The sequence below is a fragment of the Aspergillus clavatus genome, genomic scaffold (assembly GCF_000002715.2).
Source record: "Aspergillus clavatus NRRL 1 1099423829791 genomic scaffold, whole genome shotgun sequence".
Taxonomy (NCBI): Eukaryota; Fungi; Ascomycota; class Eurotiomycetes; order Eurotiales; family Aspergillaceae; genus Aspergillus; species Aspergillus clavatus.
In genome coordinates, this window is record NW_001517108.1 from 1,956,789 (window position 1) to 1,982,668 (window position 25,880).

Sequence of the window (25,880 nt, forward strand, 5' to 3'; positions counted from 1 at the left end):
AAGGACAAATATGACCGCACATCGTACTTCAATTTCGCGAGTGGTCCTTGGACCCTTTTTGCTCTTCGTGGATTGTCTCCAAACTGTCATTAAACGTAGTATCTGCACGTGACCGCGCGTCACAAAAATCAGGATTCGCCGCGTGTGCCGTTCACTTCGGTTGCTTCAACCACCAGCTCAATTCCAATTGCCCATGACGAAGCAATTTTGCGTTGTCTTTCGACGATAACGATGCAGCTTCTTCTTTAGAAACTCATGTGAACACAAAGGCATGCCTTTGCATTGGGTGCGAGCAAATCACGACTCCTAGATCCTACGACCGCGGCCTACAAGCCCTCCGTCTCCGCGGATTCTTTTTTAATATACCCTCCCCTCAGCCATGGCAGGCTTCCAGACGAGGAAGGGAACACCGTCGAAGACGCCAGTGCCTAAACAGAAGCCACCGGTCAAACGCAATGCTAGCCTATTGAGCTTCTTTCAGAAGGCCGACGGTCCCCCGCAAGCCACCTCTCGGCAACCTCGAATCACACAGTTTGTCACCAAAATTGAGCGAACGAACGGGAGCGGTAATAGCCCTCTTTCCCTAAGCAGGCAAAATAGCTCCCAAGCGAGCAATGGTGCTGGCAGTCTATTTCTAGAAGACAAAAATGGCTCCAAGCTTTCGAAAGATCATACATTTACTTCCGAAGCTCGTGAGACAAGATCCCGGACACCCGATGATATTTGGGAAGACGACGGTGAGGGAGCATCCTTGCCAACGGATGTCGAAAGATATAATGAGAATGGAGATTCGGTCAAACGACGGAGAAGAGACTCGCCCCCAGCGGCCGACACGGGTTACACAGAATTGAATGCTTCCAGCGGTTCCCGTTCGCCCAAATCTACCAAGACTCGACAAATCAGCGGTCCTTTTATCGACGAGTCGGATACTGAAGATGACCTGAGTGCCTTTAAGGAGGTGGATGAAGAAATTTCGGGTCTCGAGCGCAAGGCGTTCGAAACAAGCAAAGGAGATAGTCCGACCAGTGTTGACGCTGCGCCGGCCTTCAGAGAGCCACCCACCGCTATCACCGCACCCTCATTGGTAAGAGAAGCCACGAGCCACGCAGAAGTCGATGAGTTTCCGGATTTTGACGATATAGAAAACGACAACTTTCTAGACGAAGCAGATACCCTGGATCCGTTTGGCGGAGGCGAAGATAACTACGAGGAGCCGGGCTTGGGCCCAGGTCTGATAAGCGACTATCCTGCCCTTGATGCATGTGAGGAACCTCCCAACGGCGAAGGTCCGACATGTCCGATTTGCGAAAAGAGTCTCTTGGGCTTGAATGAAGCCGTAAGCCATCCTAATCTGACCATGCTTTCGAGAGGAGATCATAGACCAACAATAGCCACAGGATATCATGGTCCATGTCAACGACTGTCTAGATGGGAAGCCTACTACCGTGCCAGAGAATCAGTTGGACGCCACGACACCACCCCTGACGCGGATCGATCGTGCTGCCATACCACGACCTGCACAACGTGATCCATATTCATCCGGTCCCTCCAAATCCAAATCGGCCTTTTCAAAAATAATGGCCGGTAATGCTGAGGATGCTGCATGGGCGACAGCTGCAGCAGGCGAGGTCGCATCTCGGGGGAAACAAGCTTACCAGCGGACCTGCCCTTTTTATAAAATTATCCCTGGATTTTCTATTTGTGTGGATGCCTTCCGTTACGGTGCAGTCGAAGGCTGCAATGCCTACTTCCTCAGCCACTATCACAGTGACCATTATATTGGTCTAACAGCATCTTGGCGCCATGGTCCTATCTACTGCAGCCGAGCGACGGCCAATCTAGTGCGTCAGCAACTTAAGGTAAACGGAAGATGGCTTGTGGATCTGGAATTCGAGAAGAAGACAGAGGTTCCCGGAACCAATGATGTTCAGGTAACCATGATTGAGGCCAATCACTGCCCTGGAAGCGCTATCTTCCTCTTTGAAAAGTCAATTGGATCCGGATCTTCCGCCAGAGTGCAACGAATATTGCATTGTGGTGACTTTCGAGCGTCGCCCACTCACGTGCAACATTCCCTGCTGCGACCTGATATAGATGATCCTATTACGGGCGAGCGTCGTCAACAGAAGATCGATGTCTGTTACCTCGACACAACATACATGAGCCCCAAGTATGCCTTTCCTAGCCAAGAGGACGTGATCGAGGCATGCGCAAGTCTCTGTGTCAGTCTTGATCAGAATCCTGAGGAAGGCGTAGGCCAAAGTCTCTGGCAAAAAGGGAGCACCGGTGCAGGAAATGTGATGAACAAGTTCTTCTCGGCAGTGAGCGGATCCCGCCCCGCCCAAAATCCGTCTTCCCGGCCACAGGGGCGTTTGCTTGTAGTTATCGGCACCTATAGCATCGGCAAAGAGCGGATCTGCTTGGGGATTGCGCGTGCTCTGAAAAGCAAAATTTACGCTACGCCGGCAAAGAAACGGGTGTGTGCTTGCCTGGAGGATGCGGACTTGTCAGCGCTGCTCACCGACGACCCAACTGAGGCGCAGGTGCATATGCAGACGCTGTTTGAAATCCGAGCCGAAACGCTGGCCGACTACTTGGATTCGATGAAACCACATTTCTCACGCGTCGTGGGGTTCCGCCCGACTGGGTGGACTTATCGCCCGCCGGCAGGTCGAATGCTGGACAATCCGCCTGTCTCTACAGTGTTACACTCGCCGCATTGGAAGACGCCATTTTCGTCACGCGACTTGGTCCCTCAACGAGGCAGTACCCGGGAAAGCGCGTGTTATGGGGTGCCGTACAGCGAACACAGCTCATTTCGAGAGCTGACGATGTTTTGCTGTGCTCTACGGATAGGACGGGTAATCCCGACCGTGAACGTGGGTAGCCGGAAGAGTCGGGAGCGTATGAAGGCATGGATCGACCGGTGGGACGCAGAAAAGAGGAAGAGTGGTTTGTATCGTGTCGAAGGCGACCGATGGTAACAGTGTACATTGTCGAGATGCCAGAGGATTGCACATACTATTCTTTGAACCTAGATATAGAAAGATGTAGATACACGTTATTATGGCCTTGGATTATAAGTGAAGCCTATATATTTATCCCCAACCATCGTAAGTCTCCCTTCCGGTGTGTGAGGCATCCAGGCATCAACTCAGGCACTCAGGCATCCATCACGAGACATCGCCTCTGGAACTTCTTGCACTCCCCACAACAACTCTATCGCACAGCCGGCATTACAATTTAACTACAAGAAATAGGGCACAATAATACAATCTCCAGGTATGGATTTGGGAACCTTGAGTCATGATTGACTGATTAATGATTTGCTGATGATTGACTTCTCAAAAAGCCAACCCTGGTACGAGATGGTGGCGCACAATACTCCGCGATAACCGAGCCGTGGAGAGCGAGGGTAATAAGGAATGTCGGGCTCGCAAATCGGCTGGCAGCTGGCTAATTTCCAACCCCAGACTCCCGATCCCCAGTTCCGTCAGCGCGATAGCCTCGGGGACCGCAGCTGGTGCTCCAGTTCATAAAGAGACCGGATGGCTGCAGGCCTATAAGCACGCTTTGTTTGTGTGAGCTCCCATAGACAAGACTATGGACTAAATAGTTGGAACATTGTCATCGTTCGATCACTTCGACGTCTTTCTGAGTATTATCTATCGAGGGGGTTGGTTTTCTTTCCACTGCTGGACCCTTTCTATTACCCATATTCTCCCATCTCGACTTGGGAATCTTACGATTCTTTTTCGTGCGCCAAAGTCTTTATCCGCCGACCACCTAATCAGTTACCAGTAACCAACAAGGTTCGTCTTAGCCTACATCTACCCCAGACCACAACGGTGTTTGTGTGGCCCTGCCAGCCTTAACGGGCTGTGATAGGGTTGTACTGCTGTGACCTGTGCCACCTTATTGAGTTTTCTAGTTTGACCGTTTGCTAAGATAGTAGAGGATTTGACTATAGATCTGGCATAAGATCGACCCACTGGCATTATGATCACCGAGATCCTCACCCCACAAAACACAGGCTATGTCCTGCTGGGTCTGCTTACCGCCTACTATATCATCCCCTATCTGCAAACATGGCATCTGCATGATATCCCATCTCCCGGCTTCGCGGCCTTCAGCAACCTGTGGCTTCTTCTGCAGGCCCGTCAGGGTCATCGCTTCCTCAAGGTCGACGAGGCCCACAAGAAGCATGGCAAGCTAGTTCGCATTGCTCCCGGACACATCTCTATTGCCGACGATGGTGCCATCCAGGCCGTCTATGGGCACGGAAACGGTTTCCTCAAGGCGTAGGTCCTCACTTGCGAGAGATAGCCAATGTGTTCTAGCACTAATCATCCTTCCGCCAGCGATTTCTACGATGCTTTTGTCTCTATCCGCCGCGGTCTCTTCAACACTCGCGATCGTGCTGAACACACCCGCAAGCGTAAGACCGTCTCCCACACTTTTAGCACGAAGTCGATCGGCCAGTTCGAGCAGTACATCCACCACAACATCGAACTATTCGTTAAGCAATGGACCAAGCTCTCCAAGCTCAACGGCAACCCCCGGAGCGGCTATGCCACCATCGACGCGCTCAACTGGTTCAACTTTCTGGCTTTCGACATCATTGGCGATCTCGCCTTCGGTGCTCCCTTCGGCATGCTTGAGAAGGGCAAGGATTTCGCTGAGATGCGCAAGACTCCTGACTCCCCTCCCACCTATGTTGAGGCTATCGAGGTTCTCAACCGCCGTGGGGAGGTTTCCGCTGCTCTCGGCTGCTTCCCCCGTCTCATTCCCTATGCCAAGTGGATCCCCGATCGCTTCTTCAAGGATGGTCTCCAAGCCGTCGAGAACCTGGCTGGTATTGCTGTCGCCCGTGTCAATGAGCGCCTCAAGCCCGAAGTCATGGCCAACAACACCCGTGTCGATCTCCTGTCCCGTCTGATGGAAGGCAAGGACAGCAACGGCAACAAGCTCGGTCGCGAGGAGCTCACCGCCGAGGCTCTCACTCAGCTCATCGCCGGCTCTGACACCACCTCCAACACTGCCTGCGCGATCCTGTACTGGTGCATGCAAACCCCCGGTGTCATCACCAAGTTGCAGAAGGTCCTGGATGAGGCTATCCCCGCCGACGTCGATGTCCCCACTCATTCCATGGTCAAGGAGATTCCTTAGTATGTGCCTTTTACCCATCTCTTCTTTCCACACCATCAAACTAACAAATACTTTTTTAGTCTTCAATGGGTCATCTGGGAAACCATGCGTATCCATAGCACCTCCTCCATGGGTCTTCCCCGCGAAATCCCCCCCGGTAACCCCCCCGTCACCATCTCCGGCCACGTCTTCTACCCCGGCGACGTCGTCTCTGTCCCTAGCTACACCATCCACCGCTCCCGTGAGATCTGGGGCCCCGACGCCGAGCAATTTGTCCCCGAGCGCTGGGATCCAGCCCGCCTTACCCCCCGCCAGAAGGCCGCCTTCATCCCCTTCAGCACCGGTCCCCGCGCCTGCGTCGGCCGCAACGTCGCCGAGATGGAACTCCTCGTCATGACAGCTACCGTCTTCCGCCTCTTCGAGTTCGAGATGCAGCAGGACGGCCCCATGGAGACCCGCGAAGGTTTCCTGCGCAAACCTCTTGGCTTGATCGTCGGTATGAAGAGACGTGCCGCCCATGCGTCTGTATAAGCGACTCTCGGCAGCGGCGCTGGTACAGCATGCTCTCTCATTTTTTTCATCAATCAAGCAAATTTCTTGGAAAAGGAAGCTGAGCTGAGCCCTTTGGGAGGGAACGGTTTATGACGCAATGAACTAATTCTATAGAAAAGCTGTTTCCTTTCTCTTTTTGTATCTCCCTATTTCGCATCTCAAGTTCGGTATGATCATGCATCTACGCTGTATCCCCGACACAATTCGGCGGGTTACGAAGCTATCCGTTTCAGTCTTGCTTTCATCTTGTCTGTTTCAGGGTTGACTCTTGAATTACTGCTGCGCAGATTCATAAATTTTGCTTCTCAGGAAGCCCTTGGTGTTACTCGAGAACTAACTAGCTTACAACTCACAAGTATTTCCGTTTGAAAATGGATGGATATTATTAGGACCTTGAGTAGGCTCTTCTAAGCATTATCATAAGTTGTCAAATTATTATCAAATGCCTGGGTCATACAGCCAGCCAGGCAGGACATATAGACAATGAAGGTCGGAACGATAGCACAAGAAAATGAAGATAGATTTCCTTCCACTTCAGTCAAACCCATCCTGTATCAAACAGGACAGTAGCATCGTCACTCCAACCCATATTTAGGACCACGTCGCGGGTCCGAATATGCTGCCGTCGGGCACAGCTACCTGAATAGCTGTTCCGGCGGCATCCATGGTATTGCCGGCAATCTTAGTGCCCCACCACGAAGGGAAGCTTGTGTTCGTCAACTGAAGAGCGAGGAAGATCAATATAGTAGAAAGCGCTAGGCCGACATCGAGACCCGCCGAGAGAACATAGTTGTAATGCATCCACCACCCACGCCAACGGTTGCGAATATATCTGTTGAACAAGAGACCCACAATGCCCCAGCTCAGATAGTTCAATGGGGTCGCGGGGGGAATCAACCCAGCACCGCCGAAGATCAGGGGGGCACTAAGGTAGCGGATACGACTCTTAGGCCAGACCCGGGCACCGACGTAGATCATGACGGGCAAAATGGCTCCGGCGAGCCAGAACCACATCAGAGAAGAGTAGATCTGTCCGGCGGAAAACATGCGGGAGGGACCAATGACACCCCAGATGACGGATGCATTGAAGAACACACGGCCGTTGGGGCAGCTGTAGTGGCTTGGTTGGTCCTTTTCGCAGACCTGTTTGATGGCTCCAAGCGCCCAATTCATGACACCAATTTGAACCACGGAAGACCACAGACAGGCAACCATTTGGGCGGAAAAGGTGACACGAGGCGGAAGCTTCATATAGTGGCCTAATGACTCGCCAGTTAGCCGCATGGTCTGCATGGTCAGAAAATGGGCTGGCTCGTTATATACGTACCTAATTTCATATCCTGACAGAAGTACAACCCCTGGGACATGGTAATGTAGCCATAGGTCTTGAACAGCATCATGGCCATGGGACGTCCGGGCTGCATATAACCGACGATGAATTCCGTTATGACATTGAGGCCGATCTGGACGTTGGTTGTCGCCTGAACCAAACCAACTGGCACAAACCACACAGCGGCGATTATGAGAGATATAAAAAAAGCCCACCAGCTGAGATGGGTGGGATATCCCAGGGTAACACCCAGACCGATACCGATCATGATCAGGGTAAGCACAGCATACCACCACAGTGGTACGGTCTGGAAGCGAGACATGAGACGTGCATGGACGTCCTCTTCCTCACGCCCGAAGCTGCGGAAACGGGCCCAGATTTCCTTGCCGTGGAAAAGTCCAGTGTGAAGCAAGACAGCAATGATGGTCGCGAAACTCAGACCGTAGTTCAGCGCAAAAGTTGTGGATAGGAAAAGAGGCGAATACTCCTTGTATTTGACCGGATCAAACTCCATGTTCGGAGTCAGGATCTTGGATACGTTGTACACATTTGCGGTATTGTCGTAGCTGCTCGAGTCGCTAATGGGGAGATATTCGGCGAACCACACGCCACTGTAGTGCAGACCCATTGTAGTGATCCAGAAGAATATCACCATACCGATTAGGGTGTTGACATGGGCATGCCACGGCGAGATTAAAGGACTGAAGTTGAAGCCGGAGACTTGAGTCCAGTCGAATGTGATGGGAATGAGTGACAGACCCGTGAGGCCACCAAAAAGCTGATTGATGACTGCATTTTGGGGCTTTATCCAGGTGACAAAAGCAAAGGTACTCAGGAAAGGAGCAATGTATCCTGGGAACCAGTACCACACGAAGGAACCAATCATGCAGTACAGGAAGAAGCGGTACTTCCCGATGGTCCAGCCTGAGACCCTTCGAGGATCGGGCGCGGAGCGATCGTGCAGGGCTGTGAAGAGGGCAGAATTGATAAGGGTGGAAGGCCAGATCATGGCAGCAGGTGTTACCAAGAACTTATGGAAGAAACCGGCTAAGCCAAACCCTAATGTCTGGGTCGAAATGCACATCAGGATCTCGAAAGCCCAACCGAAATGCTGCTTATAGAAGGCCCGCTGAGCGAGCAGCACATCCGTTGCATAGGCCGCGCCACCAGCAAAGGTGGCATTGGCCATGATGACGATTAGCGTATGCTCCTTCTTGCTGAAGGGTCCAGGGTTGAGGTTGCAATCAATCCCAAAGAATTTGAATTGCTTGTCGGGCATAACCTTATACCATGCAATACCAACCGGATAGGCGACGACTTGCACCACATATGAGGGAATAACAATGTATGGTTGACGCATGGAGAAAAGCATGTTGAGAGCTGATCCGATTGTCGCGAAAATAAGTCCAATAGTCCACGCGCGAATCGTGTTGGTGTGTCCACCCTCGTCGTAGTTTGCGACAGCTGCGCGAACCTCGGGATATGGAGAATTATCCAGAAGTTCCTGTGTGATTTCCACACGAGCACCCTTGTCAGCGGTGTGCAAGGCTTCATCGATCTCCTCAGCCACATCATCGTCGAGGTTGGGATCCCACTGATGCTGTGCTTTGAGGTTCTTGAGATGTTTTGCTGCCTCATCTGGTGCCGTCTCGTCCACCAGCGAATTATCGCTGACGGCAACCGTCGGCTCGAGGCTCTTGTCCTCCTTCATCCTGGCAGACGGGGGGGGTTTAACACGGTGTGAATGTTTCTTCAATGCAGGATGATTGAAGGTGTTGAAGGAATGAAACAACAAAAGTGTACGTGCCGTGGTAATCCCCACCTGAGCAAGCTTACCTCCACGATCGACAGTGGGGGAGGGGGATTGGAAGGGTGAAAGTGAAAGGATGAAAAGGATGGATGAAAGAGGGAGAAGGGAAGAAGATCAGACGGGAGGTTGAGGCAGCTGCAGGTGATTCGTGTTATATAAGGAAGGCCGAGAGCAATTGACCCTCACTTCCCTCCACACCCTCTCTATCTCTCTATCGAACCCCTACACGGCCGACGGTAACCCGCCACTTTATCTCGAGATACTCGATTCAACTAATCTGTGAGCCAGTCATAGGTCTCTATTATGGACGGTCACTTGTTGTTTCCCGCCACTATCCTCACTGAGCTCCTAAGAGAAAGTCATTTGCGCCTGTCAAATGTAACCCTGATACCGACTCAGGTCGAAGATAGTCAAGCACCACATGGTCCCATTAGTTATCCTTGATTCCAGCAATTCAACACGGGTTTGAATAGAGGGCTTGACGAACGACATTATCCCATTGGAAGGAATTAATCCTTTGTGATCCTTAGGTTTCATCGAGGAAGGACTGGAGTCGGACTACTATCAGCCAGACAATCACAAAGGAATGACCTAGCTGGCATGGTCCGCAATCGCTGCAATCAGAGCTTGGATTATTTCTTGTCTGCTTCTCCGGTAAACCTTGTCTCACCAAATTTTGGGTCAGAACGGTTAAGTGTCCTAGCGAGAGCTGAACGCAATTTAGAAACGGTCTAATGTCGGGTACTAGACACTGAGTGGATGGCGGACCTCCCATCAGCAAGCATCTACTCCGGTAGGTTGAAAGACCCAGGATTGCTCCGCCGGACGTCCGAATCCCTGTACCAAGTCGCACAGCTTCTCGAAGAGTGCCAAAAACGCCATCACTGATCAGCCAACCCGAACCGTTCATCTGTTCCTAATCTACCCCATCCTGCAGCTGATTCGACTGTTCCTACGACTGGCTGTATAGTCGACCTTGGAAAGAACCAAAGAGAGAAACGGGAGTCGGAGCGTCCGTTCACTAGGCTTATCTTGCACAAAACATCCCGCTCATGCCTCGATCTACACAGGTGGGAGGAGATAAGGCTGAGGTATTCCCGACTCATCTGCCATTGATCAGACTCCAGATGAAGCAAGACTTCAAAGCTCATGCGACGGAGAATTAGACTACTCCGGAGTATGTGGGCAACCAAATTGTCTGGGTCGTCTGACGCTAGGGGATTGAAATCGGCATTCTCTGCCATATCCGGGGTAGCCTGAGACTCTCAGACAGTGGCTTGCCCCGAACATATCTGTACCCACTTGAGGTGCTTTTGCACAGAGAACTAGAAGATAAGCAAGGGGGCAGAATCTCCGACCACGGGTGGCAAAAGTTTCTGGCTGAAAGCCCCATACGGAGTATACTGTATGTCAACAGCAACGGTGAAAGAGGATTGGGGCGAAGATTTTGTTCCTGAAAGTCAAAAGTGACTGGGAAAGCAGATTGAAGAAGAATACGAAGGATAAGCGTGCTGCGAAGACTGCCCAGAAAGCATCCATAAGGCTTGTCGATGATAAGCCAGTAACAGTAACAACCACTCACTGCCAATAGTGTTGGGGGAGTGGAAAGAGCCGAGGAACTTGGCTTCGGAAGGGCTAGAATCAAACCCACAGTGGGTAAAACCTACTGGGTTACAAGTTACAACAACTTCTGTTTGGGGTTGGGCATTCTCTATATCTTTAGATTTGGATTTGTGAGTTTATGAGTAACAGCTAGATAACTACGTGATACTGATATCATTTCACCACTGGAACACGCCTTATCGGCCTAGATTATAGCCATTAGCAGACCATATATGGGCAATCTAATGCCAGTTGGTGTCTTAGTGAGCTTTTAAGCCCCTACCAACTACCAAAGTCATGGTAACAGATCTGGTTTGAGGAGGATATCGTATCCCTCCTTGCCACTCGGGCAGACACAATCAAAGGGCAATGCTTGGGTGGATTTGTCTTTCCACTGGCAAGGTAGTAATATCGCAGTGATACTGTTAGTATCATAATCCCAGACCACAATGACCAACCAGCAATGAGGGCCGCGACGCTGAGATAACAGCAATATTACCGGACTACCTCGCTTACGACTTGACATCGGGGTCTATCATTGGCGCTGCTTCTCATAAGGGCGCCCAGGCTTGATGCTCGACGGTTATACCCTGGATCTCGTCTTCGAAAAAGGCCAAACGACCTGTTGAGCAGCGCGCTAGGGCCGCTGAATCAGTGCACGCGCGCATCACTCAACGCTACGGTGATAGGACAGGTGACCACCTCAGTATTGTTGTTTATCCTGCACATTATTAGCCAGAGCCTAACAGTTAATCTCCTGCTTCTTCGATACTAGCCCCCGGGGCCTATCCGGAATCTTGACCGAAGCGGGGTTGGAATTGATCAGCCAGCAGTATCACAATTCACAAAGCTTCGCTCGGACTCGGGAACAGCGTGGTCCAACGGCGGAAGTGGACGTTTCTGACTGTACGGACTGGACTACAGACTACAGACTACAGAGTACAGAGTCTCAGGGCATTTCTGATTTCTGACTCGTGAAAAAGAAACGGTGTCGAATGTGGGATCACGCATTCTTCTTTTAGCACTCCGGGGGGGAGACACGCTGGGCAAGAACGAAGGAGTTGGTCATTGCTATGCGGTCTGCTAGATTATCTCATCGCTTTGCGGGGGAAAGTATCTCTGTTATCTTTGTTCATGCATCTCAGCGGAATGTCTCGGTCTCTCTACCGGAACTCACACAGGTTGGCAACCATCTTCGGTGGACATCAATTCTTGGTTGGATCCAATAATATCAAGATCCCAACCCGTCTACCTGAGACAACAACCAAATATGAAAGAAGCAACAAACTCCAATATCTAGCGTTAGTTAGTCGTACATGCTCTAGCCCAGATAATTCGGCGAAAAATGCTTTTCCTCCGAGAGGCTACCCCAATATTTTTCATTCACTTGTTCTCCCCCCCCTTAGATAGCGCCCTGGATGATCACACTATAGCCCCGCTCGATGGCCAAGTGGAGTTGTAGGATTCGGTAGGGGGGAAGAGAGCATCTTCACCCAAAGCCCATTCGAAATCTGCGAGAAACTGGTCATCGAAGCAAACGGGTTCCTGGCGCTCAAGGGCACCAGCCACGGTGTTGATGATGGCGCCGGGGTTGTCCCGATGGATTTCGACTCCTAGCGAGAGTTGAAATGGTAAGCTCAAGACTAATGGATGGGTGGGGAACGTGGGTGGGTGGGAGTGGGGGGGAGCAAAGAAAAGATTATCAATCAACTCCGTACCTTCTGTGGTCTCTCCGGGCGATAGAAAGAGGGCGCGGTACTGATTGTCGAACTCATCGCGCCACCACCAGACCGCATCGAGGACGGGGCTCAAGACGAGACGGCTGCGAATTCGCAGAGCTGTGTACTCGCTGCCATCGGACTTGCGGAACGCCTTGGTGCTGTTCCAGAGCTGGTTGAGGATGAGCACCGTCTTCGCTGCGGTGTCATTCGGCTCGACGGACATCTCCTTGGCGAGACCGATTCCCGCGAAGAACGACAGCCGGGCGCGGTCGAGATCCAGGTTGTACGATGCCGGCCCTTTGAGGATGCGCAGCAGCGAGACCGAGGCTAGCAGCAGGCCGAAGTTGATCTGGATCGGCGTGGCGGTGAGGCAGTTCATCTTCTGGCCTAGCGCCTCAATGCAGTCGATTACGCGGCATGCTGTGGTCAGGACGCGTGCGAGACAGCCTGTGGACGAGATGGTCTGTGTTTTGAAGAAATGGAAGACTTGAATGCTTAAGCGACCGAGAGCTGTGGAAAGCTTGTCATCCGCTACGGATCTGTCAGTGCTGAGACGGATCTGCCGGTCAGCGTAAGCCTGGTCTTACCGGAAGTGAATTGCGATTCCAAGTCTGCAATCTGACTCTCGTATGTACGAATAATAATATCCAAAGACCGCTCCTGATCCAGGGTCATGGCGCGTACCCCGTTTTCGACTACTGCCGCGCTGCATCGTGTTATTAGATCTAGGCATTTTACCTTCAACACGATTGCCGGCGCGATTCGCTGAAACAGGACTTGGCTCTGTCCAAACTCTTGCTGCATGTCCACGAGTGTCCGAGCTAGCTGTCCTTTGATAATGCAGGAGCTGTCCCTCTTTCAGAAACGGTATAAACACGAGTCTAGAGAACGAACTTACTTCTGATAGACAATCACGCAATGTGCCCATAACTCAGATCGCCGAATCATGTCAGCCTCAGAGGGAGCAGGAATCTTCACCTTCGAGAATTCGTGGCTCGACATTGGGATATGCAGTCCGTTCTGCATGGCAATGTGTACCATCATACCACACAACGAGAAAGTCACGTCGGGTCGGTTTCTGTCCTTCGCAAAAGGCCATGTCAAAAGCAACAGCAATCCCTGAATTGTGTGCCACGGGGATGTGGAGGTAGCAGAAAGCAATGCCATCTCTAGGATGCTTCGCGAGAGAGCAGAGAGCAAGGTGGGGTTTCTCGGATATGCCCTGCATGCGACCCCTATGACGGCCCAAAAGAGAAAAGGGGATTGCATGCAGTACGCGTTAGGAGATGTGCTGGTATCAAGGATAGGAAGGAATCGTGCATAGTGGTGGAAGAAGCTATGCCGTTACTGTCAGAGAATGCCGATGTAACTTTCATGAAAAAGGAAGGGGGGCCTTTGGATTCCATCTCACATACATCGAAAACAGATCATCAATCTCATCTGCAGTCAGTGCGATATTATCCATGCTGCGAGGGACAGTCGGATCAGGAAGACGATCTTCGCGCCTCATCTCCATCCTGGGTAAGGACGGCTCGAGAAATGCCGGGGTCAACAGCTGCTGGGGGTATGAAGACACAGGAGGATGGAGTGTGACTGGCGGAGGTAGACGCAAGTCGCTCTCATTGCTTGTCGAGAGGCCTCCCATCTCTGCTGCAGCGGTCAACATGTCTATGGGGGAAGGCTGAGGGTCAAGTGCATGGGATGTCAGCTTGCGTCGCAGCTCCTCTGCCTCGCGTTCTAGTTCAGTTCGACGTCTAAATCAATTTTGCCACCTGTTAGTGGGTTATCTGAAGGACGTGAATTGCAAGTGTGAATGGGGTCATTGATGTTATGCCACGTGACGTACTGGCGCTTGTGCTCTCTCCTAAAAGGCTCAGAAATGATACATTCTGCCTTTACTTTCACACATCTGGAACATGGTTGATTCGGATTCAAATGGGCATCGCATCTGGCCTGGTTGTTCATAGTTAGCAACACAGATGATCGCGAGATATGTCTATACGATCCGGTCTTTAGAATCAACTGAGAATGATATGCTTTGAGCTGACCTTCTGCTGTCTACACTCCGTGCATGCTTTCTTGCCCCGTTTCAAGACAGAACTACGAGTAGCTCCGCATCAGCATAGCTCAAGGATGATACAGGAGTTGCAGTAGAGCTGACAGAGCTTACACTTCAGTTTGTTGTGTCATTTTTGCGATCTTCAGCCTCAGATTCTGCTGGCAAGGATACAGAGATGCTGCATTCTGCCGATGCGCTGAGAACCTTGTCAGCCTCGAGCTCAGACAGCGATGATGAAGTTGACGAGCAGAGGGAGAGTCTGGTGGTCTTTCTAAGCTCGGAGATAGCGTCATAATCTCCGTAGCTGTATATGAGGCCCTGATAAAAACCGAGGAGGTTGCCATTCATTCGAGGTATATTTCCTTCGGCGAGTTACGCGATGAGGGGAGTTTCGCGCTACAAGTTAGGTACAAAGGGAGCGGTCACTGTTTTCTCGACGACTGACGGATGGCGATGGCAATGATATATTTGAAGTCTGATCGCGAGACGTGGACACAGTATTTAAATTTGATGACCTTCTGGTATATACGAGCTAGAACTGAGACCTACAAGTCTTATAGTTTACTCATAAACTTATGCATCTCTCACTCTCTCAGTCCTGTCCAGTTCCTATGCCGGGACATAAACAAAACAGAGCTTCTCATGATAACCCGGAACCGGCTCAAGAATGGGCACTTTCCCTAAGAGTTCTGCCTGATTGGCCTGAACGTCCCCGGTCCCGGCTACATACTCAAACAGATCGGAATATAAACCGGAAGATTGATCAGTCTCTAAAGTTGAGATACTGGATTTGCCCTGCATCAGGTGTTGACGCGAGTGTAGAGTTATTGAATACAAAATGGATACTAGAACGATTAGTCCTCCTCTTAGCTGCCATCCCATGCACCTTTCAGCCTTGATACTTCGCGCCCATACGCAAAATTTCATGCGCAAAGCTTCAAACACATCAAGACGTAAGAGACGGCATCGACTTTCTATGACGAAGGAGTCTACAGAGCAGAATTGAGCAAAGCCCAGTCGTTATCTTTGCACATTGTCATACTAATGCCAGCACTAGGGATGTAAAGACCCTCGAGCAATCTGCCTCTCACCTTGAGCCTTGAGAACCTTGGAAAAGGGCAGAAACACTGAGAGAATGAGTCGAGACTGTCTTCCAAGTCTTTGCTTTGCTGGGGACAAATCACATGCATCACTACAAAACGTCTACAGTGACACGAACCCTACCTTGATGATTGTCCAAAGGTCTGACAGAAGGAGCATTGGGGGTGTATTTGACTCAACGCAGCTAGGTTCGGGTTGCTCAGTGTGGATGCCCTGATTGACACACATTCAGCGCGTCGCTGCCTCACTTTGCAACGCCAATATGATGCTCCAATGCGACCGTGTGATTCTCACTGCATGTCTCCGTCGAAGATGTCTCGGAAATAAACGCCTGGTATCACAGTTGCAGGAGCTTGAAGTGGCCTTCCTGATAGTCAATTTTGCAGTGTGACGGTGGAACTCGGGGCTCATGGAGTTAGGGAGCCATCCACAACGTCAGAGAGGATTTTCTTGTCTCACTTCCGCGTCGACTTTGGACACAACCATGCTGTGTAGCAGCTGACACCTCACCTTGGATGCTGTCATCAATTGACTACGATAGCACCCTTTCTCGGGGCCGAGATTTGACAGCAAAGTATGGTTGAATCAAGAAATGTATGGTTGGAAACGAGACGGTTGCAAAAAGCCTTCCTCCATTGCGAGTATAGAAAGAAAACGATTGAGTCGAATATACGACTCTCGTGCAGTGGAAAATTCGTCGTACAGATGTGATTGATTGATAAATTGTAATACTCAATTATAGAGCTTGGTTGATGACCCTAAGATGCTGTGTCTTCCCCCAGAGTGACATACAACTATATCGGGATGTATGAGGAGGTGTGTCCTGGGCCTCTCTGACATGCGCTTGCTTCTTCGGCCACACCTGGCCTTTCATCAGCAGTAAATCATTGATTCATGTCGTTCACAAAGCAATCTCTTACCAATACCAAAGATATGTGTAGATATGTATATTAAAATCGGAGCTGTCTGTGTATATGGAACTTCCGGAGAGACGCGAGGGAAGGGAAGACAATCCCTCAACGATACATCCCTCAACAGGAGAGGAAGATGTGACTCGCATAGTGGCAAGAAGTAGCCAAATCAATGGTGACTTGCCTCACGGTTTCTGATATGATAAAGGAGGCGGCACGCACTCACAGTGACATCACTATCACTTCAACTCGACCCGAGGCAAGAGATAGGTTCAAACCACTAGGCTATGATTCCTACTCTCCATATCGCGAACACAGTTCTACAGACATTCCGAATCAAAAAACGACCCCGAAGATGAGTTTTGATCTACCCTCCGTTGACGAGATCAAACGCTCCGCCGAGGTCGGTCAGCGCATCACCCCCGAAGATGTCTCAGTGATAGCACAAGCGGAGAGCGAGTTGACCGGGAAAGGGCCAATACGGGGCGGTCCTGCCGGTGAGTTCCAATAGCCATGAAGAATCCAGACTCTGCGGTTCTAACGAAGCCAGCAACTGCACAAAGTCTGGCGATGAGGCAGATGAACTTCGACACGAAACTAGATGAAATCTCAAGGAAGCCGCAGAGTCACATTACCCAGGAAGATGCGCGAGAGATTCAGGCGACGGAGGTAAGGATTTTTCATACTTTCCCTCCCCATGGACGAGTAGATTGGGATGGGTTTTGGATTCCATCTGATGTATTTGGTCGTTCAGGGCCGCGCATTCAATAAACCGCCCGGTGCAGGCTCCGTCGCTGCTCAGGTCCGCTCCATAGCGAATCGGAATGAGGCCCTGGGGCTACCGCCGGTCAATGTGGATGTTTCTGTCTATGTGACCAAGGACGATGCACGGGAGGCTCAGAGCGCCGAGGCGTCTGTGTATGGAGGACAGAACCCGGCGGGCGGAATGGCGGCCCAGATGCAGGTATGTAACTACGATGAGGCGTTAGCAACGCATCTGGCCTCAGAAATAACCCTGGTCCCAGAGTGCAGCCGATAAGATAGAACATGTTAGACGGGCCAGTCAATGATGAGGTGGAGGGGATTAGAGCTCGATTGTGTCCATACAGGGCGTGGCAGTCACCTCGCTGCCTTGGGCTTCCACTCGATCATGCTGCATTTAGACTACAAGGCATCAACAACCTAGAGAGCTGCTTCAATTTCCATTATAACTATTATTATTGAGCCGGAGCCGAGACTGTTGGGAAGAAGAGAACGTAAAACATCTCGGGCGATAGTATGCCTCATCTACTCCATACAGTTCAGCCACTTCCTCTGGCTGGACCTTTAAACATTGTTTTTGATTGATAAAACTCACGTCTTACGCAGAATTTTGATCTTATATCAGTGGTTGACTTATAAAGCAGGGGCTAGAGGGGAACATGGAACCCTAACCTGTCTCTCCTAGAAAACTTCCTCGACATCACCACACGCTCAGGCTGAACAATAACCCATAGTGCATGATAAGGTGCAACAGCTGTTAAATTGTCATTTTATTGAAGTATTGGAACTATGATCCAGACTCCATGACTACACGAACTTGACACGACTGACTGAATTCCGATGAAACTAGGTAGAGATCCCAGGATGATGTGCAGACAAGCCTTGCTTACTCGAATGGCCATCTGCACTACCAGACTGAAGGTGATCTATTTGTCGACGCTCTTTCAGATCATCAAAAGATAATGAAGTCCATTCATGGCCACTGTTGGGTGCAGAGCTCTTCGAGACAGATGGCTTTTCTGCGGCAATATACCGAACGAAGAACAACACTGTCGAGTTAGAGTTACCAGGTGCTGTGGGAGAGATCTGATCTGCGCGAGGACCAGAGTGAGTGTTGTCTTCTACGAGCCACTAGGTTTGGGAGAACGCACTTCAGAGAAGAGGCATCGTCCGTGGACTGCATTGTTAGGCAAGCGAAGATCTTCAAGCAACGTGCAGAGACACTCAAAACTTCGTACGCATCGTCCATCACAATACTTGCTCCATAACTTCGACACTTGATATCTGCCGAGATCGGACGCGGCCAGAGATACTCACCACATAAGACAAGACGAGAAACTGAATCGTGGGAGCATTTAGCCAACACGCTCTACCTCGTCAGCCAAACAAGTCCCTGAACCGTGACGGTCTGAGCGGCCGCCGAATCAACAGACCGAGCCCCGACCTGGTGCAACCACCGGGCATAAAACCACCATGTATCCGGTTCCAAGGCATGGTATCGCAGATGAACATATCTCAATCTTGAGAGCACACTTTCACAGTAGTTTCCCGAAGCTGTTGAGTGCTGATGGCCCGATCGAAGCAGCTTGTGATGATTAGTGATCGGCGTCCATGGTTTGACTGACCCCCAAAACCCACATATCAGGGATATAGTTCGTGTGGTTGCCGCTGAGAACTTGGGCCTTGGAAGTTGGGAACTTTTTGGAAGACCAACTCGAGCCATCAAAGAACTCTTGATTCACAGATGCGAAGTGTAAATCATAGTTTAGTGGTAGTATTCCGGAGTAGTAGCTCTTTGGAATCTTCCCCATTATTTAGCCCGCCGACCAATGTGCAATGCGGATGGGATGCGAATGGCCTAGTTAGGAAAATGAAGCTGGTTCGGCGACGTATCCAGTTAGTCAGAGAGGTCTCCGACTGAATAAGGTATTAGTGACTCTTCGGTCAGCCTTCAAAGTTCAAATCCATCGACGTGGTCTCGTTAATGGGATGGACTAGTTATGCGGACGTGACAAATCTTTTTGGCGCAGGCTAAGATCCCCGACCGTCGTCTCTTCATCACTCTTCCAGTTAGAGTGAAGCAAGCTGCCCGGGAGTCTTTGTTGTCTTTGTTATCCCAGTGGAATATTAATGAGTAAGGACATGCTTTCCTGGTTGACAAGCAATAATAATAATAATAATAACAATAATAATAATGAGCCCCTCTCTGCCCCTCATTCAGCCCCAGGAGATCTGGTTGTTTGTTGTTGCTGTAGTTGAGATCTACTTCGTACTCCGTAGATAACTGAGTTCATTCAACTCAACGGGTACGTTGGTAACTTGGTCCTAGAGACTAGTGAGCAGCTCAATGACAAATACTGATTTCAAGCCAAGTCTCGTCGAATCGGAAGCGCGACCAGAGCTGAAATCCAGTGTTCTCGATCTCTATCCATGATGCTGTTCAACTACCGGTAAAGAGTGACGCAACTGTTGTGATTTTTGCCCCTCCAATGCCTCCCTTCATTCATCTCTCTCTCCCTCCCCAATTATCCAGAGCCAGAACGGTCGATCGTCTAACTGGATAGCGGTACAAGCTTCAGTGTTTCTGATTATGTGTTCCATGGAGGATCCCACCAGTGGTTCGAACTCAAAATAGAGGAGTAATGTCATGTTGAAGCTGGAAAAGCCTGAAGGAGGGGCGAGGAACTGGGTACCTATAAATATGGCCCCTCCATCGCCATCTTTCTTCAAAGGTACTCAACTGTGAGCACCTTGTTGTTGTTGTCGTCTTCAATACCTTCTTTTCCTATCCAATCGGCTTCTATCCACAATGCCTCTCTCCGGTCACTGTCTCTGCAACGCGGTTACCTACACCATTGATGTGGACGAGCCTCTTCTGACGGGATATGACCATTGCGATGACTGCCAGCGCCAGAGTGGTTCCACTTACTGTACGTCTTCTATGGAATAAATCCCCTACAATTCGAGTCGTCTACTATACGTCAGGCGAATCTCGCGCTAGGTACATTAGATCGTTGCTAATGCCTATCCTCTCTCTCTCTCTCTCTTTATATAGCCCTTGTTGCCGTCGTTCCCAAAGATAAGCTGAAGATCAACGGTCCTGTCAAGAGCTTCGCCAAGAATGGCTCTTCTGGCAAGGCTGTCCACCGCATTTTCTGCTCGGAATGCGGTTCCCCCATCGCACACGACCCAGATGCTGCTCCCGAGATCATCGCCATCAAGGCTGGGACATTGGATACCGAGATCAAGAAGAACCTGAAGCCGGTATGATACCACGGATTGAGTGCTCCGTCTTCTCAGATACTAATCCTGAGGTTCTATAGGATACGGAAATCTGGACTGTCGGCAAGCTTCCTTTCTGCCAGGAGCACCTGGCCAAGCCTTTTGAGCACATGCCCCAATAATTGCAACAACTTCTCCGATAATCTGTATGGGATAGTTCGCGTAGCGTGTGGAATGATTATCTTACGTATCTAATGATCAATAATACGCAAATGACTTGAATTTGGATTCACTTCCTTATAGTCCTTGATGATTATGATCGAGCCTTAAACATACCCGAAAGAATACGCGTAGACTTGGGGGAAAAAAGAAAAAAAAAAAAAAGAAAGAAAGAAAGGGGAGGTATCTACAGACCATATGTTGCCATTGACTGACAGGAACATGAGGAATGACAGATGCAAAGATTCGCTGACAGTTTGCTCCGTGAAACAGGTTAATGCATTGAAATTGCCGTTGAGTTCAGTTGCGGATCATTCTCACTCTGATCGATGTATGCTATGATCCTCTTGTGTTATGCTATCTTCGGAGTACCTCAGTTACCGATGGATATAAACCGAGCAGAATGGCTCTGCAATCTCCTGTATCAAATTTGTCCCGGCTTTGCAGTCAAATCATGCACTATGTCTTCGGGAGTGCTGTTCATCAAAGATTCGCGTACCAATATCCAGTACGAGATTCCCATCCGACGAAATGCAATCGCGGCGGTCGACTTCAAAAGAATCAAAGCTCCATCTGCTGGTACAGACAGGGCCGACCAAGTTGCCAGTGGGCTGCGCGTGCATGATCCCGGTTTGCTCAACACTACGGTGGTGGAAACAGAGATAAGTTTCTCGTATAGACGCCGAGCACTTCTATACCTTGACGAATCGAATTGACATCCTACAGTGACCATGAAAGGGGACTGCTTCTCTTTCGTGGATATACCTTGCAGCAGCTCTGGGACAGCGAGTTTGAGGATATGCTACATCTTCTGGTTTGGGGAACATATCCGACGTTACGGCAAAGGAAAGAGCTGAGCCGAAAGCTAGTCGATTGCATGCTTGCCGTCCCTAAGACGGTGCACGAGGTTATTCGTACACTGCCGTAAGTTTCAATCTCTGCAATACTTGGGATTTGGGACTGATGGCCGCAACGCAACATGCAGGAGCACTACCTCACCACTACCACTCATTATGGCCGGACTCTCTGCATATCTTGCCTGCATCCCAGGAACCATTCCTGCATCGACTAATCCAGACCTATATCAAGGCAATATGGAGGAGGTCGATCGTGCAATAGTCCGAACTGTTGCAGCCTATGCCGTTGTATTCGGCTTGGTGAACTGTCACCGCAAGGGGATCCCATTCACGCCACCGTCTCACGAGCAATTATATTTTGAAAACCTGTTCAGTATGGCAGGTCTGGTGGATCCGGCGACCAACAGCGCAGATGCCACGAAACTCTCGTGCTTCAGGCGGTTTGCCATGCTCAACGCAGACCATGGCATGGCGCTATCTGTGTTCTCGGCACTGGTCACCGCGTCCTCCCTTCCAGACCCGATATCATGCTTGATCACCTCAATAGGGGCAGCTTTTGGGCCCCTTCATTTCGCTGCTACCGAGTCAGCACAGCTTGCGCTACGGGAGATTGGAACCCCAGACAAGGTTCCCGAATTCATCGAAGAAGTGAAGAGGGGGCAACGAAGACTCTTCGGCTACGGTCATCGCTCGTACAAGGGGACTGATCCCCGGGTTGCGCCTATCAAATCCATTCTCAAGGACTTGGACACGTCTGACAATCCTTTCCTAAAAATCGCCGAGCAGATTGAGCGAGTGGCCTCGGCCGATGATTTCTTCTCAAAGAGGGGTCTACACCCCAATGCTGACTTTTACGGGAACTTTGTCTTCACGGCGATGTAAGGGCTCCCACCGTCACCGTTCCACCCGATCATGCATTAACCAAGGCAACCTGCAGGGGTTTCGAGCCAGAGATGATTCCCGCCGCGATGATGGCGCAGCGGATTATCGGGGTCATGGCACATTGGAGGGAGTATATGTGTAAGTCATTGCAACGGACGGCAACATACCGGCGATTTTCTAACTTAGGGTGTTTAGTGAAACGCGGCAAGCTGTTTCGACCATCTCATATCTACACTGGGGATGTCAGGGAGAATAAACCTTTGCCAAAGATATGACTGGTATGGAGAGTCACAAGTGATCAGGTTGCTGAATGATGATCGGGGCGTAGTGATGGGTCAATGCTGGGTTATTCGGAAGAAGATTGGAGTCGTTATGAAATACCTGAAGGGTTAAGAATCGCGAGATATCGATTCCCTCCATGCAGGCATAGGGTATCATGTATATTCATGTATATGGGAAATATACCGGAGGGTCGCTTCATCGTCGCAAGTAAAAAGGCCATCTGTAGGATGATTCTTCAGATCTAAAGAAGGACATATCTTTTCAAACCGAAATCGTCTTATCCTACAACATGGCAGACAGTTCTTTTCCACCTCATCCCCCAGCCACCGAGGCCACGCCGCTGCTCTCTTCCCACCAGCAATATTCTGTCTTTACCAATGGACAAAAGCGACTGATCATCCTTACAGCAGCACTGGCATCAAGCTTCTCGCCGTTTTCAGCGAACATCTACTATCCCTCGCTGAACTCCATCGCAGCTGATCTCCATGTCAGCAGCTCTCAGATCAACCTGACGATCACTACATATATGGTACAGTACCATTCAAATCCGCACTTCCACTGCACAAGCAGACACTTACCAAGATCCCACCTCTTCAGATCTGTCAAGGTCTCGCCCCCTCATTCATGGGCTCCTTCGCAGACCAAGCCGGCCGCCGCCCAGCCTACATCCTCTGCTTCCTCATCTATATCATCGGCAACATCGCCCTCGCGCTGCGACACAGCTATCCAGCCCTCCTCATCCTTCGCGCCGTGCAAAGCTGCGGAAGCAGCGGTACCGTGGCGCTCGCTTCCGCAGTTGCCGCGGACGTCATCACGTCCGCCGAGCGAGGCATGTATATGGGCATCACATCGCTGGGCAACATCCTCGCTCCGTCCCTGGGGCCGATTCTGGGGGGCTTTCTGAGCCAGTATCTCGGCTGGCAGGCCGTGTTCTGGTTCCTGGCGCTGGCCGCAATCACCTTCTTCGTGCCGTTGGTGGCGTTCTTCCCTGAGACGTGCCGTGCAATCGTCGGCAACGGCTCCATCCCCGCCCACGGGTGGAATCAATCCCTCCTGAACCGGTGGAGCAGCCAACACAAGCAGCAGAGGGATTGCGAGCGTCCTTCGAACCCGGCCACCCCCTGCCGCCACGACCTCGACCACAACCACGCGCAGAAGCGGACGATCGCCTGTCCGAACCCCGTGTCCACCCTCCGACTCCTCTTCCAGCTCCCCACGGGCCTCCTCATCCTCGCCAACGGCATCGTCTTCGCGAGCTACTACTCCGTCATCGCGGGGATCCCCTCCCAATTCAAGAAGATCTACGGACTAACCGACCTAGGCATCGGCCTGAGCTTCATCCCCGCCGGCCTCGGCTCGCTCGTCAGCGCAACCTTCAACGGCCTCCTCGTCGACTGGAACTACATCCGGCTGCGCACAAAAGCCGGCCATCCCATCTCCAAGACCCAGAAGCAGGATCACGGCGAGTTTCCCATCGAGCGGGCCCGGTTGCAGATCGGAATCCCCATGACGGTCGGTCTTTTCATCATCCTCCTCTTCCCCCCCCCCCTTCTATTGCAAAAAAGACACGAGCTGATCAGGCTATGGCAATTAAAATCCCGCAGGTCGCAGCAGCACTCGCAGTCGCCGCCTACGGCACAGTCATCGCCCGCGAGCCCGCCCTGGCCGTCGCCCTGGCGCTCGTGTTCGTGATTGCTTTCTGCATCACCGCCGCTTACAACGTCATGAACGTCCTCGTCGTCGACTTGTACTACACCACCCCGGCCACGGCCATGGCGGCCAACAATCTCGTGCGATGCTTCCTGGGCGCGGCCGCCACGGCTGCCATCCATCCGATGATCGTGCGTTGCGGGAACCAGGCCACGTACTGGGTCGTCGCGGGGGCGATGCTGGGTGTTACTCCGTTGCTGGTGGTGGTATACTGGAAGGGGCTGGAGTGGAGGAATCGTCGTGGCCCGGAGGTAGCGGATTCATAGAGGACAAACTCTTCTTCTTTTTTTTTTTTAAAAAAAAAAGTCCCCGAGATGGATGTGCGTCACACACATGGTTGTTTCGGGCGATTCATTCGGTTATACATCTCCCTTATACAAGTGATAGTTTTTTTTTTTTTTTTTTTTTTTTTTACTCTCGCTATGAACGACAGCGCCAACTAAGTATTCCGTATCAAACATGTCCATGTCTCTGTTTCTATTTCTCCTCGTAACGACCATCGTCGCGGCGACTCGTTGGCCGCTACCTCCTGCCCTTCCAACGCTCGAACTGCGATATCCTTCCACCCCGTGGATCTCACCTGGCGATACGCTCAAGAGACCAAGTGAGAGAATCCGTTCCAGCCCCCATTACGGGGCAGTAGGGAGTCTCTAAGACTAACGCAAAGAATGAACCAGAAACCCTCCAGCTTCCATGCATCGGCACAGAAAACCTCGACATCACCCGTACCCACCTCCTCCTCTTCATCGACCTCGATGTGATCTGGGGCACGCGCTCAACCACCGTCTTGCACTGGTACCAGCCGGACATGACAGTGTCCCGGGTCTGTGCGTGCACAGACGATGGTATCGACTGGTTGGTCAACGCGACGTCCCCCGGGGCAGAGTATATCGCTCCCCAGCCGCCGCCGTTGACCCGTCACCGCTACGTCTACCTGCTCTACGAGCAAGACCCGGAATATGTATTCCCCGAGTGCTTCGGACATATATTCCCTCAGACGATGGAGGCGAGGGCCGGGTTTGATATCCGGCAGTTTGTTCACGCCGCGGGATTAAGGCCACCAGTCGCTGGCAACTTCTTCTTTGTTGATAACGATGAGTCGACGACGAGGACGATGACAACTACTCCGCCAGGGCGTGAGATGTCCACGACAACATGGCTCACGTCTGCCCCGTGCAGGACGGACGATGTGGAACCCACTCCGTCAGCCTACACCGAACAGTATGACGGGGTCGAGAACCAGCAGATTGTGATATAACATTCATGTAGGACAGATGTGGTGTACAAGCAATGTGGTTGGAACGCTATTCTGGCCTATAGGAGCAGGAAAACAGTCATTTGAAAACCAAGTCATATCACTTCTTGATGCTGATTAACCTGTAAAGACGTTGCTTCGCGTAACCAACATGGACACGCTGGCAATAGCACTTATTTCAGAATCGCTATTGCAGAGCACACATTAAGTTTGAGCAAGGACTGCAGTGCTGAGTAACTCACCTTTGTGGTCCGGCGTCATCTCTTTCCATGTGTGAAACATATTGTGTGCAACGTGAAAGACCCAGTAGATGCCTGCAGTGCCAATGCTACCTCATGGCCCGTTCGCATATTGGTATCCAAGGCCAGAAGCATGATTTGAGAACTGTGACAGATGAGATACACGGGATAGTATCGGCGCCAACCTGCCCTCAAGTATATACAAACCATGTGCGTAT

General features: G+C 51.0%; 9 protein-coding genes across 9 annotated transcripts, besides 6 other annotated features; 7 read left to right on the forward strand and 2 right to left on the reverse strand.

The window, feature by feature from the left end:
• Window positions 1-379: 379 nt before the first annotated feature.
• On the forward strand, window positions 380-2,984 carry ACLA_074200 (DNA cross-link repair protein PSO2; the record flags this gene model as incomplete). Its single annotated transcript, XM_001275808.1, has 2 exons — window positions 380-1,336; window positions 1,398-2,984. The coding sequence occupies 2 exons, from the start codon at window positions 380-382 to the stop codon at window positions 2,982-2,984; spliced, it is 2,544 nt and encodes an 847-aa protein (XP_001275809.1).
• A 1,015-nt stretch (window positions 2,985-3,999) lies between these two features.
• ACLA_074210 (cytochrome P450) lies at window positions 4,000-5,679 on the forward strand (the record flags this gene model as incomplete). The annotated part of the gene is made up of 3 exons (XM_001275809.1): window positions 4,000-4,301; window positions 4,362-5,168; window positions 5,229-5,679. The coding sequence occupies 3 exons, from the start codon at window positions 4,000-4,002 to the stop codon at window positions 5,677-5,679; spliced, it is 1,560 nt and encodes a 519-aa protein (XP_001275810.1).
• A 612-nt stretch (window positions 5,680-6,291) lies between these two features.
• optB (small oligopeptide transporter, OPT family) lies at window positions 6,292-8,741 on the reverse strand (the record flags this gene model as incomplete). Its single annotated transcript, XM_001275810.1, has 2 exons — window positions 6,292-6,959; window positions 7,028-8,741. 2 exons carry the CDS (start codon window positions 8,739-8,741, stop codon window positions 6,292-6,294), a joined length of 2,382 nt encoding a protein of 793 aa, XP_001275811.1.
• Window positions 8,742-11,358: 2,617 nt separating this feature from the next.
• Window positions 11,359-11,387: a microsatellite.
• Window positions 11,388-11,864: 477 nt separating this feature from the next.
• ACLA_074230 (Zn(II)2Cys6 transcription factor) lies at window positions 11,865-14,515 on the reverse strand (the record flags this gene model as incomplete). Its single annotated transcript, XM_001275811.1, has 7 exons — window positions 11,865-12,694; window positions 12,751-13,010; window positions 13,062-13,499; window positions 13,579-13,917; window positions 14,010-14,116; window positions 14,212-14,241; window positions 14,336-14,515. 7 exons carry the CDS (start codon window positions 14,513-14,515, stop codon window positions 11,865-11,867), a joined length of 2,184 nt encoding a protein of 727 aa, XP_001275812.1.
• A 2,074-nt stretch (window positions 14,516-16,589) lies between these two features.
• On the forward strand, window positions 16,590-17,273 carry ACLA_074240 (uncharacterized protein; the record flags this gene model as incomplete). Its single annotated transcript, XM_001275812.1, is given in 3 exon segments — window positions 16,590-16,731; window positions 16,746-16,903; window positions 16,989-17,273. The coding sequence occupies 3 exon segments, from the start codon at window positions 16,590-16,592 to the stop codon at window positions 17,271-17,273; spliced, it is 585 nt and encodes a 194-aa protein (XP_001275813.1).
• A 1,886-nt stretch (window positions 17,274-19,159) lies between these two features.
• Window positions 19,160-19,191: a microsatellite.
• Window positions 19,160-19,192: a microsatellite.
• Window positions 19,193-19,805: 613 nt separating this feature from the next.
• Window positions 19,806-20,400, forward strand: ACLA_074250 (GFA family protein; the record flags this gene model as incomplete). Its single annotated transcript, XM_001275813.1, has 3 exons — window positions 19,806-19,926; window positions 20,052-20,260; window positions 20,320-20,400. The coding sequence occupies 3 exons, from the start codon at window positions 19,806-19,808 to the stop codon at window positions 20,398-20,400; spliced, it is 411 nt and encodes a 136-aa protein (XP_001275814.1).
• A 181-nt stretch (window positions 20,401-20,581) lies between these two features.
• Window positions 20,582-20,614: a microsatellite.
• A 152-nt stretch (window positions 20,615-20,766) lies between these two features.
• Window positions 20,767-22,318, forward strand: ACLA_074260 (putative citrate synthase; the record flags this gene model as incomplete). Its single annotated transcript, XM_001275814.1, has 4 exons — window positions 20,767-21,110; window positions 21,164-21,361; window positions 21,423-22,172; window positions 22,246-22,318. The coding sequence occupies 4 exons, from the start codon at window positions 20,767-20,769 to the stop codon at window positions 22,316-22,318; spliced, it is 1,365 nt and encodes a 454-aa protein (XP_001275815.1).
• A 429-nt stretch (window positions 22,319-22,747) lies between these two features.
• Window positions 22,748-24,434, forward strand: ACLA_074270 (putative MFS efflux transporter; the record flags this gene model as incomplete). The annotated part of the gene is made up of 3 exons (XM_001275815.1): window positions 22,748-22,987; window positions 23,056-23,970; window positions 24,063-24,434. The coding sequence occupies 3 exons, from the start codon at window positions 22,748-22,750 to the stop codon at window positions 24,432-24,434; spliced, it is 1,527 nt and encodes a 508-aa protein (XP_001275816.1).
• Window positions 24,435-24,555: 121 nt separating this feature from the next.
• Window positions 24,556-24,580: a microsatellite.
• Window positions 24,556-24,581: a microsatellite.
• Window positions 24,582-24,627: 46 nt separating this feature from the next.
• ACLA_074280 (YbhB/YbcL family Raf kinase inhibitor-like protein) lies at window positions 24,628-25,426 on the forward strand (the record flags this gene model as incomplete). Its single annotated transcript, XM_001275816.1, has 2 exons — window positions 24,628-24,772; window positions 24,846-25,426. 2 exons carry the CDS (start codon window positions 24,628-24,630, stop codon window positions 25,424-25,426), a joined length of 726 nt encoding a protein of 241 aa, XP_001275817.1.
• Between the last annotated feature and the right edge of the window lie 454 nt (window positions 25,427-25,880).